Genomic DNA, 12116 nt, shown 5'->3' on the forward strand with positions numbered 1-12116 from the left:
TAATTAATTTGGCTTTTCTCCTGTCCCATAGCAGAAGATGGCTCTTTTCTTCTGGTATGATACAGGGAGTTTGCATTTTCCTTTTAACAACATCCTTGTGTTTAAAGAAAGAGAGAGCCATTCTCCAACTCCAAAGTCAGCTTTAAATTTTAATTGAACTGGGACTATTAGAAGACCAATAGTGTTAAATCTTTAAAGAAAAGCAGAAACAAACATTTAGGAAGACATAAAATATTTTAGATAACATACCCATACGCCATTTCACTCTGTTTCCTGGGATAGATGATTTGTCCCTTTTCTTCAGTTGTCTCATTTGTCCAGTGTTCTTCAAATTCCTTAACCTTCATTCTCCTAAAAGACAAAAACAAAAACCTTTCCCCAAGGTTTTTTGGGGATATTCCTTTTTGGCAAGTTATTATCTGATTAAATGAAAAGGCATGTGTTACTGGTATAAGTTAGTTTAAATTGGATGTTCATGATAGTTGATGAACTATCACCTCATCTAATTAAGAGGTCTCTCTTGTTCAAATCAAACCTTTATCAATTTTGATGGTACCCACAGCTTATCTTCTCCTGTAGAAATAAAAGCAAAACCTCGTCCCCAATGTAACACATATCCTGGTTTCCATTCTGAGGTCAGCACATCCTTAAAGTATATAGGTTGATTTAATTCTATAGTTTTTTCTATTATCCAATGTCACTCTGTAGCTGTTGTTCCTTTCTCATTGGCACTGAGAAAATTCAAAGTTAATAGAGCATTATGTAGTCTACTTCTGGGGGTTTTTGTTACTCCTTTTTGTTTATTTAGCATATCCTTTAAAGTTCTCTTTGATCTTTCTATATCTGCTTGACCTGTAGGATTATGTGGTATACCTGTAATATGGTTTATATTATAATAAGCAAAAAACTGTTTCATTTTAACAGAGACATATGATGGAGCATTATCAGTTTTGATGTGTGCAGGTATACCCATGATAGCCATACCTTCTAGCAAATGAGTGATTACAGAATCAGCTTTTTCAGAACTCAAAGCAGTTGCCAACTGAAATCCTGAATAAGTATCGATAGTGTGGTGTACATATTTCAGTTTTCCAAATTCTTCAAAATGAAACACATCCATCTACCAGATTTCATTCCTCTGAGTACCCTAATGGCATTTGATTGTAGAAGGAACAAGTAGGACATTTCTTTACTATTTCTTTGGCTTGTTGCCAGGTTATGGAAAAATCCTTTTTTAAACCTTTACTATTGACATGATGTCTTTTTATGAAATTCTGAGGCCTCCAGGACATTTCCTATCAATAATTCAAAAATCTCATCATTGCCTCTTGCTAGAGGACCTGGCAGACCAGTATGGGATCGAATGTGAGTTATATATAAAAGGTAACTCCTTTTCCTGATTATATCTTGTAATTGAATAAATAGTGAAGTTAATTCTGAAGCATCAGGGATAAGTTCTGCAGTCTCAATATGTAATACTACACTTTCAGCATACTGAGAGTCAGTTACTACATTGAAAGGTTCTGAAAAATCCATTAATACCAACAGAATAGCATACAATTCTGATTTTTGAACTGAATTATAAGGACTTTGAACCACTTTACTTAAATTTTATTATTTGCAACCTGCCTTACCTTGTTGGTTGGCATCTGTATAAAATGTACGAACTCCAGATATGGGTTTTTTCCGCACAATTTGAGGCAAGATCCAATCAGCTCTCTTTATAAGATCAATTCTATCACTTTTAGGATATTTGCTGTTAATTTCTCCCAAAAAAATACTGCAAGCTTTTTGCCAAGCTTCATTTTCTATCCATAATTTTTCAATGTCCTCCTTAGTTAAAGGTACGATGATTTCTGCTGGGTCTATTCCTGCTAATTGACGAAGTCTCAATTTTCCTTTACAAATCAAGTCAGAGATTTTTTCCACATAAGTTTTTAATTTTTTATTTGTTTTTTTTTTTTGGTAAAAATATCCATTCCAATATAATTTCTTCCCTTTGCATTAATATTCCTGTTGGAGAATGCCTAGAAGGTAAAATAACCAAAATGCAATCCAGCTTTGGATCAATATGATCTATGTGCCCTTCGTGTACTTTCTTTTCTACCAAGGCCAATTCTTTCTCAGCTTCAGGTGATAATTCTCTTGGACTATTTAATTCCTTGTCACCTTCTAAGGTTTAAGCAAATTATTCAGTTCATCATTTTTTACCCCAACAATAGTTCTTAGATGAGAAATGTCTCCAAATAATCTTTGAAAGTCATTAAGAGTCTGTAGTTGATCTCTCCTAATTTTCTACTTTTGAGGTCTAATTTTTTGTAGTTCTATTTTATATCCTAAATAATTAATAGAATCTCCTCTTTGTATCTTTCCAGGAGCAATTTGTAATCCCCAGCATTACAAAATTTTCTATACTTCTTCAAACATCCTTTCTAAAGTATCTGCATTTGAGTCAGCTAATAAAATATCATCCATATAATGATAAATTATAGATTTAGGAAATTTTTTACGTACCACTTCTAATGGCTGTTGTACAAATTATTGGCACAAAGTTGGGCTATTCAACATTCCCTGTGGGAGATCCCTCCATTGAAACTTTTAACTGGTTGAGAATTTTTATAAGTAGGCACTGTAAAAGCAAATCTTTCTCTGTCTTTTTCTTATAAGGGTATTGAAAAGAAACAGTCTTTTAAATCAAAAACTATGAGAGGCCAACCTTTTGGTAACAGAGTAGGCAGAGGAATTCCAGATTGGAGAGAGCCCATTGGCTGAATTACTTTGTTAATTGCTCTAAGGTCTGTTACCATTCTCCATTTACCAGATTTCTTTCTAATAACAAATACAGGAGAATTCCAAGGACTGGTTGATTCTACAATATGATGAGCATTTAACTGTTCTTCTACTAGCTCTTCTAAAGCCTGGGGTTTCTCTGTTCTTAAAGGCCATTGCTGAACCCATGCAGGCTTGTCTTGTCTGTTGACAATTTCAAAGGTAGAGCTGTTGGTGTTTTTGGGAGATTATCAGTTGTTTTGCCCTGTTTTTTTTTATGACATGGTTGGCTGGTGAGCACTCATTAGAATAATATCTTCTAATATTTCTCTCAGAAACATGTACTAGTTTATGAGTTGTTTCTGAGATTTGAGGGATATTAATCTGAGTATTCCATTGTTTTAACAAGTTTCCACCCCACAGGTTCATAGCTATGTTAGCCATATATGGTTTTAAATTCCCTTTCTGTCCTTCTGGACCTATACAGTCAAGCCATCTTGCACTTTGTTTCACTCGAGATAATGTCCCAATTCCTAACAGTTGAACGTTTACCTCCTGAAGAGGCCAAGTTGGATGCCAAAATTCTGGTGCAATTATGGTAATGTCCACATCTGTGTCTACCAGACCAGACAACAAAACACCATTTAATTTTATTGTTAGTTTTGGTCTTCGTTCATTAATAGAAGTTTACCAAAAAAATTTCTTTATGTTTTTTCCTGAATTTCCTATTCTCTCTGTTACATCATCTCGACCAACACGATTTATTCCAATAGGCATTTGGTTATTTAGTTGCTTTGAGTAGGAGTTTCCTCTACAACTGCAGGAAAGGTTTGAGCAGGATTTACTGTGGGGGCCTGCCTGAGGCCCCTCTGGGAGTTTCCTGAAGCTTGAGGCAAAGGATTATCCTGTCTGTCCCTTGTTGATCTACATTCATTGGTCCAGTGTTTTCCCTTACCACACCTTCTGCATACTCCAGAAGGAAGGGGCGTTCTGTTGCCAGTGTTCCTTGAAGAAACATTATTTCTAGGAATGACCTGTTTACAATCCCTTTTCAAATGTCCTGGCTTTCCACATCCAAAACATCTAACATTTTTTAAACCTTTTGAAATTGCTTCTCCTACCCACATAGCATCATGATCATGAGCCTCATCATTAACCGTGTCTCTAATCCAATCTCCCAAAGGTACAGATCTTGCCTTTAATGGCCTGATTATTCTTTTGCATGCTGCATTTGCATTCTCAAAGGCCAAAGATTCAATTATTATCTGACTAGCCTCTGAATTCGGGACCATTCTCTGTACTGATGAAGTCAATCTTTGTAAGAAATCTATGAAAGATTCTTTTGGACCCTGCATAACCTTTGTAAATGACTCAGTTTTTTTTCCTGGTTCTTCAACTCTGTCCCATGCATTCAAGGCTGCCGTTTGACATAGCGCTAGGGTTTGGACATCATATAAACATTGTGTTTGTACTGAAGTATATTGGCCTTCTCCAATAAGCTGATCCTGGCAGTCTTGTAGTCTGTTATCCCTCCATTGTTTTTCTATATATTTAGCCTCATTATTGAACCACATTTGCCACTGGAGATTTTGTCTGGGTTCAAGAACAGCCTGTGCCAAATCCTGCCAGTCCTTTGGTAGAATTCTATTACAAGTTGACCAGGTGTTTAACATTTTCTTTACATATGGGGAGTGCATGCCATAAGATGCTATTGTCTCCTTAAATCTTCGTAAGTCTAACATTTTAATTGGAATCCAAGTATTTTGTTCATTCTCTTCATCAGGTAGCTGCTGTATGGCTACCAGATAAATTAAGGGTGATTGTGTGAAAACTGGTTTTTTTTTCTGTAACCTTATGATCCAATTTTGAAACAACTTCACTGTTAATTTCTTCTGTCTGAATTTGAGTTTCTCTATAATTCATTTTTACAGTTTTAACAAGTTTCTCTAAGACTGTTATCCTGGCACTTACATTGACTATCTTTTTAAATAGTAAAATGAAGATAAGAAAAGTAATAAACTGAATAATTTGATCAATATTAATCTTCTCATATAGTTGTCCCATTGTCAGAGTGCCTAAAATTTCAAACAAAGCCCAATTTTCTTCCAATGTACACATAAAACCCATTTTTTTAATGTAGAAAAAAAAATCTTTTAAATAGATATGTTAATTGACTTACCAAGTCTGCATAGAACAGTAGAATCTGAGGGAATTTCAAAACAGCCACCTGGTGTTCAAGGTTGAATCCAGAGAGAGAGAGAGACAGAGACAGAGACAGAGACAGAGAGAGCAAGAAAGCATAGCTGCTTGAGAGGAGTCAAGCCTTGGCTTTACAGGCAGTGGGGCCCAGTTCAGCAGGGCAGGCCTGAGTTGTTTGTAGCAGTTGCAAGTAGCTCCAGCTTGGGGGCAGTCAGTCCTGGGCCCCAGCTAGGGATCCAGGCTGCCCAGGCCAGAAACTGGACCTGCCACCAAGCCAAGCCAAGCGGTTTTTAATGGATTCTTGTCACGTTGGGCACCAAATGTAGATGTAACCAACCTTCTTATTAAATAAGAAACACAGAATCAATGCAAAGAATAAAGCCAAGAGGTCAGAGCTAAGAGCTAAAACCTTACCCTTCCTCCTGAGGTGGTTCTACCTCTCTGAACCAGAGCTACCCCTGTGTTAAAGTTTTTATATAGATTTCCTGTTCTGCCTTCTAATTAGTTGTAAACCCAACCACATGACCACCTCATCAGGGCCTGTCTGTATAGGCCCCCAGGTTTTCCATGATTGGTTTCGAGATTAAAGGCATGTGTATCCAGTACTGGCTGTATCCCTGAACACACAGAGACTTACCTAGCTCTGCCTACCAAGTGCTGGGATTACAAGCACACGCCACCACTGCTCTGCTTTCTTATGGCTTGCTAATAGCTCTGACCCCAGGCAACTTTATTTATTAACATACAAATAACATTTTAATACAAAAAAAATCACTATATGTATCTGTCATCCTCAATCTTCTCTCTAGCCCTGACAGCAGTGAGGCTTGGACCATGATCCTGTTTTCATACCCATAGTGAAAACAAAGAATCAGTAAGTGGTATAAGAGCAGGGAGTGCAAGAACCTGGGGACCAATGAAACCTTATTATTAATGGCCCATAGTTCAGAGACATTCCATTTGAGAATAGCATCTGTGGCTTCCACTTTCTTTATTTGGATGTAGTGGGTCTATGATGTAAGAGCATCTACATTCACCACCAGAGGAGTAGAGAGAATGACCTTGTAGGGTCCTTAACAGATTAGCTCCAGTGTCCCTTTGGCTACTCACTTGACACAGAGGATATCACTCTACTTAAGCAAGGTGAAATTGGTTGTGGACTCAGAAGATGGCTGAGTATCTCAGACAATTCAGGGAATAGCCTGTGTGGAGAACTGGAAAGCCTTTTGTGAATTGATAAGGTAATGATTAAAGAGTTTTGTTAACTGCTTGTCTCTGAGCCTGGGAAGCAGGTGGGGAATTTTTCCAAATATAATCACATGGGTACTTAATCCCTCCCTATATTGGGAAGAGTAAACTGAGACACAGTAAAGGAGGAAGCCTATCCATCTTTTTCTGGACTTTAATGAGAATTTTGTTGGAGTTTCATTTGATGTCCTGTTCATTCTTCCTGCCAGCTCACAACTCTGAAGTCTAGATACACAGTGAAGTTTCTGCTCTATGTCAAAGGCCATAGCTATTAAATAAAAGGGTTTGGGTTACGAAAATCAGGATATTGCTGGACCCTATTGCTAGAAGGAAGCCAAATTGGAGCACCAATTTATGCCTGAGCTTTTTTAGCTATTATTTGAACACTTTTTAGTCTATGTGGGGAACACTTTTAACCACTCAAAAACATTATCTTTAAGAAAGTTGCAAGTACTTATCCCTTCCGCAGCAAGCCAGATCTTGGTTGAAATAAATTTTTCCAACATTTGACAAGGGGTTGTTCTTTCATTTGGATACCTTCATGGGTGAGGACTCTCTGTTTTCGATTTACTTTAACACAATGCTGGTATATCGCTGAGAAATGCCATGGTAGTGTGTTGAGTATAGCTATAACATACTGTAGAGAGTTTTCTTGCCTTGCCCACAGTCAGGACAAATCTTTGTTACCCGCTAGTCCCACAGCCTCTCAGACTCAACCAAGTAAACACAGAGACTTATATTGCTTACAAACTGTATGGCTGTGGCAGGCTTCTTGCTAACTGTTCTTATAGCTTAAATTAATCCGTTTCCATAAATCTATACCTTACTGGTGTCTTCACATGCTGCTTGTCATGGCGGAGGCTGGCAGTGACTCCCCGAGCCTTCCTGTTTTCTCTGTTCTCCTCTCTGTTAGTCTTGCCTATACTTCCTGCCTGGCCATTGGCCTATCAGGGTTTTACTTATTGACCAATCAGAGCAATTTGACATACAGACCATCGCAGAGCAACATACCTTGGTCTGAACAACTCAGAAAATTCTGTGGTACCCAGGGGAAAAGCCTGGTGAAGTTTTGTTACCAGAATCCAGCCAGTTATTTCTGAGAGAATGAACTTTTCCTCTGGTACCTTCCATCAACACATAGGTGATGGAGAAATGTCTTTTTGTATACTGCAAATAAGTGTTGCTCTGATTTGTTGATAAATAAAGCCATTTGGCTTATGGCAAGGCAGCTTAGAGGCAGTGGGAAATTCAAAGAGACAGACAAGAAGAAGGCAGGGAGAAATGCCAGGAAGCCACTGAAGAGCAACATTTAATGGGACGTGGATAAAGCCACAGAAGATGTGGTGATACATAGATTAATAATTATGGGCTAATTTAAGATATAAGAGCTACCTAGCAAAAACCTTGAGCCATGGCCATGCAGTTATAATTAATATATGTCTCTGTGTGTTTACTTGGGGCATGCAAGTGGGAGGGATTTGTCCCAACTGCCATCAGGACAGGTCATAGGAAATCTTCTGACTACATATAGTTTTGTACTAACCATTTTTCTTTACCCTGCAGTCTCAGGTACTTGTGGTATGTGTCATCAGAACATCAGAACATCAATAAGTTTTATTGTCATCTGTCAGACAGTGTGTTAAACTGTGTGCCCATGGAGGATAGCAATTTCTAGGGAAAGCCACATAGCCCCTAGGAGGGCCAAATTTTTTAATGTCCTTTTTTCCAGCAGTTAGAAGCCATCTTTCTCTATAGATCACACAGTTGACATACCCACTTGTAAAATCATAACAACTGATGGTCCATGTATATAGTAGTGGAGTTTCCTTTTCCCCACATGAGATACTGGTCTAGATCAATCAGTTCCTCTACCTGGGATGAGGTTCCTGGTTTAGGCACAAATTATTTTATGAAAAGTAAGTATTGCATCTCCCATGTTCCTGATTTCATCTTTCATCTGGTGACAGTCTTATATGAGCACATGTAGGTTATCATCAGGCAAGAGGGATAGCTGGATTGATGACAAACTGAACCAGAGTTAAGTCTTGTACTGGGTCAAACAGTCATTAAACAGTTGATGATTTTTTTTTTTTTGCTCAGTAGAAGATCTCATTTTTCCTAGATACTAGGAGTATCAGTTCTTAACACATTTAAGTCACTTGCATTCTTTTATTAAGCTAGCAATACTGTCCACACGTATTTGACAGACAGGCCATCCTATAGCTAGAGGGTCCAATCATTTGGACTGATGTATCACAGGGAATTTCCATGGTCCCAACATTTGGGTAAAACCCCTTTGTCTTTTGTGTCAAGGACTAGCAATGAAAAGGTTTTGAGACATCTAGGTGTTCTAAGGCTGGAGCCAAATTCAGAGATATATTTTAAGCCTTGAATGTATTTCATTTAGTCTCAGTCAAGATTAGGGGCTTAGTTCTCCAACTTTGTGCTTATGTATAGAGGCATTCCAGTTTCCACAAACACTGAAATACCCAGCTATACCTAGGAATTCCGGAATCTCTCCCTTAGTCTTATAGTTGGAATCTGCAGTTCTGTGTGCTCTGTAATTTCCTTAGGTATGATTTTATTCAATCTCTGCAGGTACAATTTTAAAATACACCAATTGGTTCTGGCCCTGGTATTTGCCATTGAGGAGATCAACAAGAACCCTCATCTTTTACCAAACATTTCTCTGGGATTTGACTTCTATAATGTCCCATACAGTGAGAAAAACAGTCTTATGTATGCTCTCATTTGGCTCACAGGCCTGAGTAGTCCTTACTGTAATTATAACTGTTTAAAGGAGAGAAAGTCAACTGCTGCAATAACAGGACCATCGTGGACAAAATCTGCCCATATTGGGACACTGCTTCAGCTCTACAAATTTCCACAGGTGAGGAGTTGTATGGGATGAAAATGCAGATCTCCGTTGCTGACATTTCAGGTGTGTCCATAGGTAAAAAGGTGTAATTGGATTAGTTAGATATTAATGACAATTGTCCAGACAATTGGAGATGGACCTCTATTTAAGGAACTGGGAAAAGAAAGGGGAGGTTGGAGTAGACAAGGAGGATTAATAAAAATAGAAAATAGGCCAGTCATTTACTGAAAACATCTCTCACAGAAATTGGCTTTAAAATCAGGGTGAACCATCATTGTGCTAACCATTTCCATCTGTTTCTGCAGAACAAAGATTGTACTTAGTACCATTGTTCTTCCTCTTGTTTCCATTTTTATTTCTCTTCAGCTCACTGTTGGTCCTTTTGAGCCTATCTTCAGTGACCGAGGTCAGTTTACTTCTCTCTACCAGATGGCCCCCCAAGGCACAACTCTGTCTCTTGCCATGGTCTCTTTGATGCTTCATTTTGGCTGGACCTGGGTTGGTCTGCTTATCCAAGATGATCACAGAGGGACTCAGTTTCTAGCAGATATCAGGGAAAATATGGAGAAAAATCAAGTCTGCATAGCATTTGTTGAAATGATCCAAAGTACCTGGAATTCATTTTCACACAAATACTGGAAAAGTCTTGGCATCATCCAGGAAACACTGGCAAATATCATCATCATTTATGGTGACAATGATTCACTACAAGGTTTAATGAGCAAACTAGGGCAACAGATTTTGACGAGTAAAGTCTGGGTCATGACCTCTGAATGGGATGTGATTAATATCGATGATTATTTCTTGTTAGATTCATTCCATGGTAGTCTCATTTTTTCACAACACCATGAGCAAGTGGCTGAATTTAAAAATTTTATCCAAACAGTTAATCCTTATAAATACCCAGAAGACAATTACCTTCCTAAATTGTGGTTTTTGTTCTTCAATTGCTCATTTTCAAAGTTGGATTGTCATCTTTTGGAGAACTGCCAACCCAATGCTTCCTTGGAATTACTGCCTAGACATATGTTTGACATGGTAATGAATGAAGACAGCTACAATACATACAAGGCTGTCTATACTGTGGCCCACAGTCTCCATGAGATGCATCTTCAACAAGTACAAATTGATCCATTTGGAAATGGGGAAAGAATGGTGTTCTTGCCCTGGCAGGTAATATTCATTCCATTGTATTAGAGCATCAACAATGTGAAATTTTGAGAGTCTTCAAAGGCAGCAATCTCGTTATTACATATTTCAGTATTTATATATAATATATGTATATATACATTCATATATTCCTAAGTGTGTGTGTGAATGTGTGTATGTGTGTGTGTATCCATCTGCATGATATACTTCATGTGTTATTTATCTTCCAGGCCAGTGCAGATCTTTGTGTTCATGTTGCTGAAGAATAAGATGCTAGTGGAAAGGAGGAAATGATTTTAATTAATATAAATATTGTGTCACAAATAGCTGCATAATTTTTCATTGTAATGATTACCCCAGAAACCTTAGAATTTTCTCAGTGAAAGAATGAAAGCTCATTTTCCCAAGTTGTTAGTCCATAAATGATTTCTTTTAGCTACTATTTAGCCATAAGTAACCACATTTTGATCAATGAACTTTGGGATGAACCCTGTGTGTAAATAGGTGTAGCTTTCTTTTAAAGAAATTGAGATTTGCTTCAATCAATACTCACCGATTCCATTGCTAAATTTGTATAGAAGATGTTGTTGGTACTGACTCTTCTTCAGATGTAGAATTGTATCCCACTAACTTAGGTCACCATTGCTGACCTTCAATGATACCTACATTATTATTGTGTCCTACATCACAGATTATGAACATTGAGAGTTATTTTATAATCCATTACTGGACAAAATCTCAGACCTACATTAAAACATGTTCTTGCATCACTTTCAGCTTCATCCTTTCTTGAGGAATATCCGTGTGGGAGGCAACATGGTTTTAGAATGGAAACAGAAGTTAGATGATGATAAGTATGATATTCTCAACTTTTGGAATTTTCCAAAGGGTCTTGGACTAAAAGTGAAAGTAGGAAATTTTTTGCCCAATGTTCCCCAGAGTCAACAGTTGACTTTATCTGAGAAGATGATACAATGGCCAGAAAGATATTCAGAGGTGGGTTATATATTATCTCAATGCGTTAAACTTATCATAATAATACAAATATATTTCCCAGTATAACAACTTCTGCTTTTGAAATTAAATCCCAGTACTACAAAATTCCCAGTAGACAAAGACAAAAAATAACTACTAGAAGACAATGCTTTATCATCCCTTGATTCTTAAAAAAGAATGTTTTAGGCTTTAATTTTCTGCTAATATTCAGTGGTGCATGGTTTAAATTTTGTCCATTTGACACAAATTAAGTACACCTGAGAAGTGGTATATGCAATTCTCATAATGTCTCACAGGACATTTTGATGTAGAAAATCTCTACATTCACAACAGAAAACTGATTAAGTTATATTTTCTTGCTACGATCAAACACCATCACCAGAAGTGACTTTTGGAAATAAAAGAATTTATCTGACTTATGGGTTTGGAGTTTTGAGTGTCCTTTATACTCAGAAGGCATGTCACTGTGTGGCATCCGTGGAGAGATGGTCAGGAACCTGAAACAAAATGTCTCAGTGCAAACACTGGAAGCAGAGAGTGAATAGTGTAATTAGGTGAGGGTCATCCATTTTCAAAATCCCCAACCACTGAAATAATTCTGCCAATAAGTCTGCAACTCTCAAAGTTGCAATAACTCTCAAGATAGCACCACCATTAAGGAAATATATAGTCACATATCTGTGTTTATACTTGCCACTTTTCATTCAAACTGATACACAATGTCTCTATTAGAATTCCTTCACTGTATCTAAAATTTGAGTAGTTCATCTTGATTCCATGCTTAAAATTACAAAAGATAAACAGTTACCATTACTTTTATCTACCCCTTGAATTGAAATACTATAGCATGCATTGTGTGTTATCTCTTGTTCTGCTT

General features: G+C 37.4%; 1 protein-coding gene across 1 annotated transcript in view; it reads left to right on the forward strand.

Annotated features, from left to right (window-relative positions):
• LOC131903718 (vomeronasal type-2 receptor 116-like) overlaps positions 1-12116 on the forward strand; it is a 46369-nt gene that overhangs the window by 29964 nt on the left and 4289 nt on the right. The window contains exons 3-5 of the mRNA XM_059254465.1: positions 8815-9106; positions 9461-10267; positions 11021-11239. Coding sequence (XP_059110448.1) covers positions 8815-9106; positions 9461-10267; positions 11021-11239 — 1318 coding nt within the window. The remainder of the gene's footprint in view (positions 1-8814; positions 9107-9460; positions 10268-11020; positions 11240-12116) is intronic.

The sequence above is a fragment of the Peromyscus eremicus genome, chromosome 1 (genome assembly GCF_949786415.1).
Source record: "Peromyscus eremicus chromosome 1, PerEre_H2_v1, whole genome shotgun sequence".
Taxonomy (NCBI): domain Eukaryota; kingdom Metazoa; phylum Chordata; class Mammalia; order Rodentia; family Cricetidae; genus Peromyscus; species Peromyscus eremicus.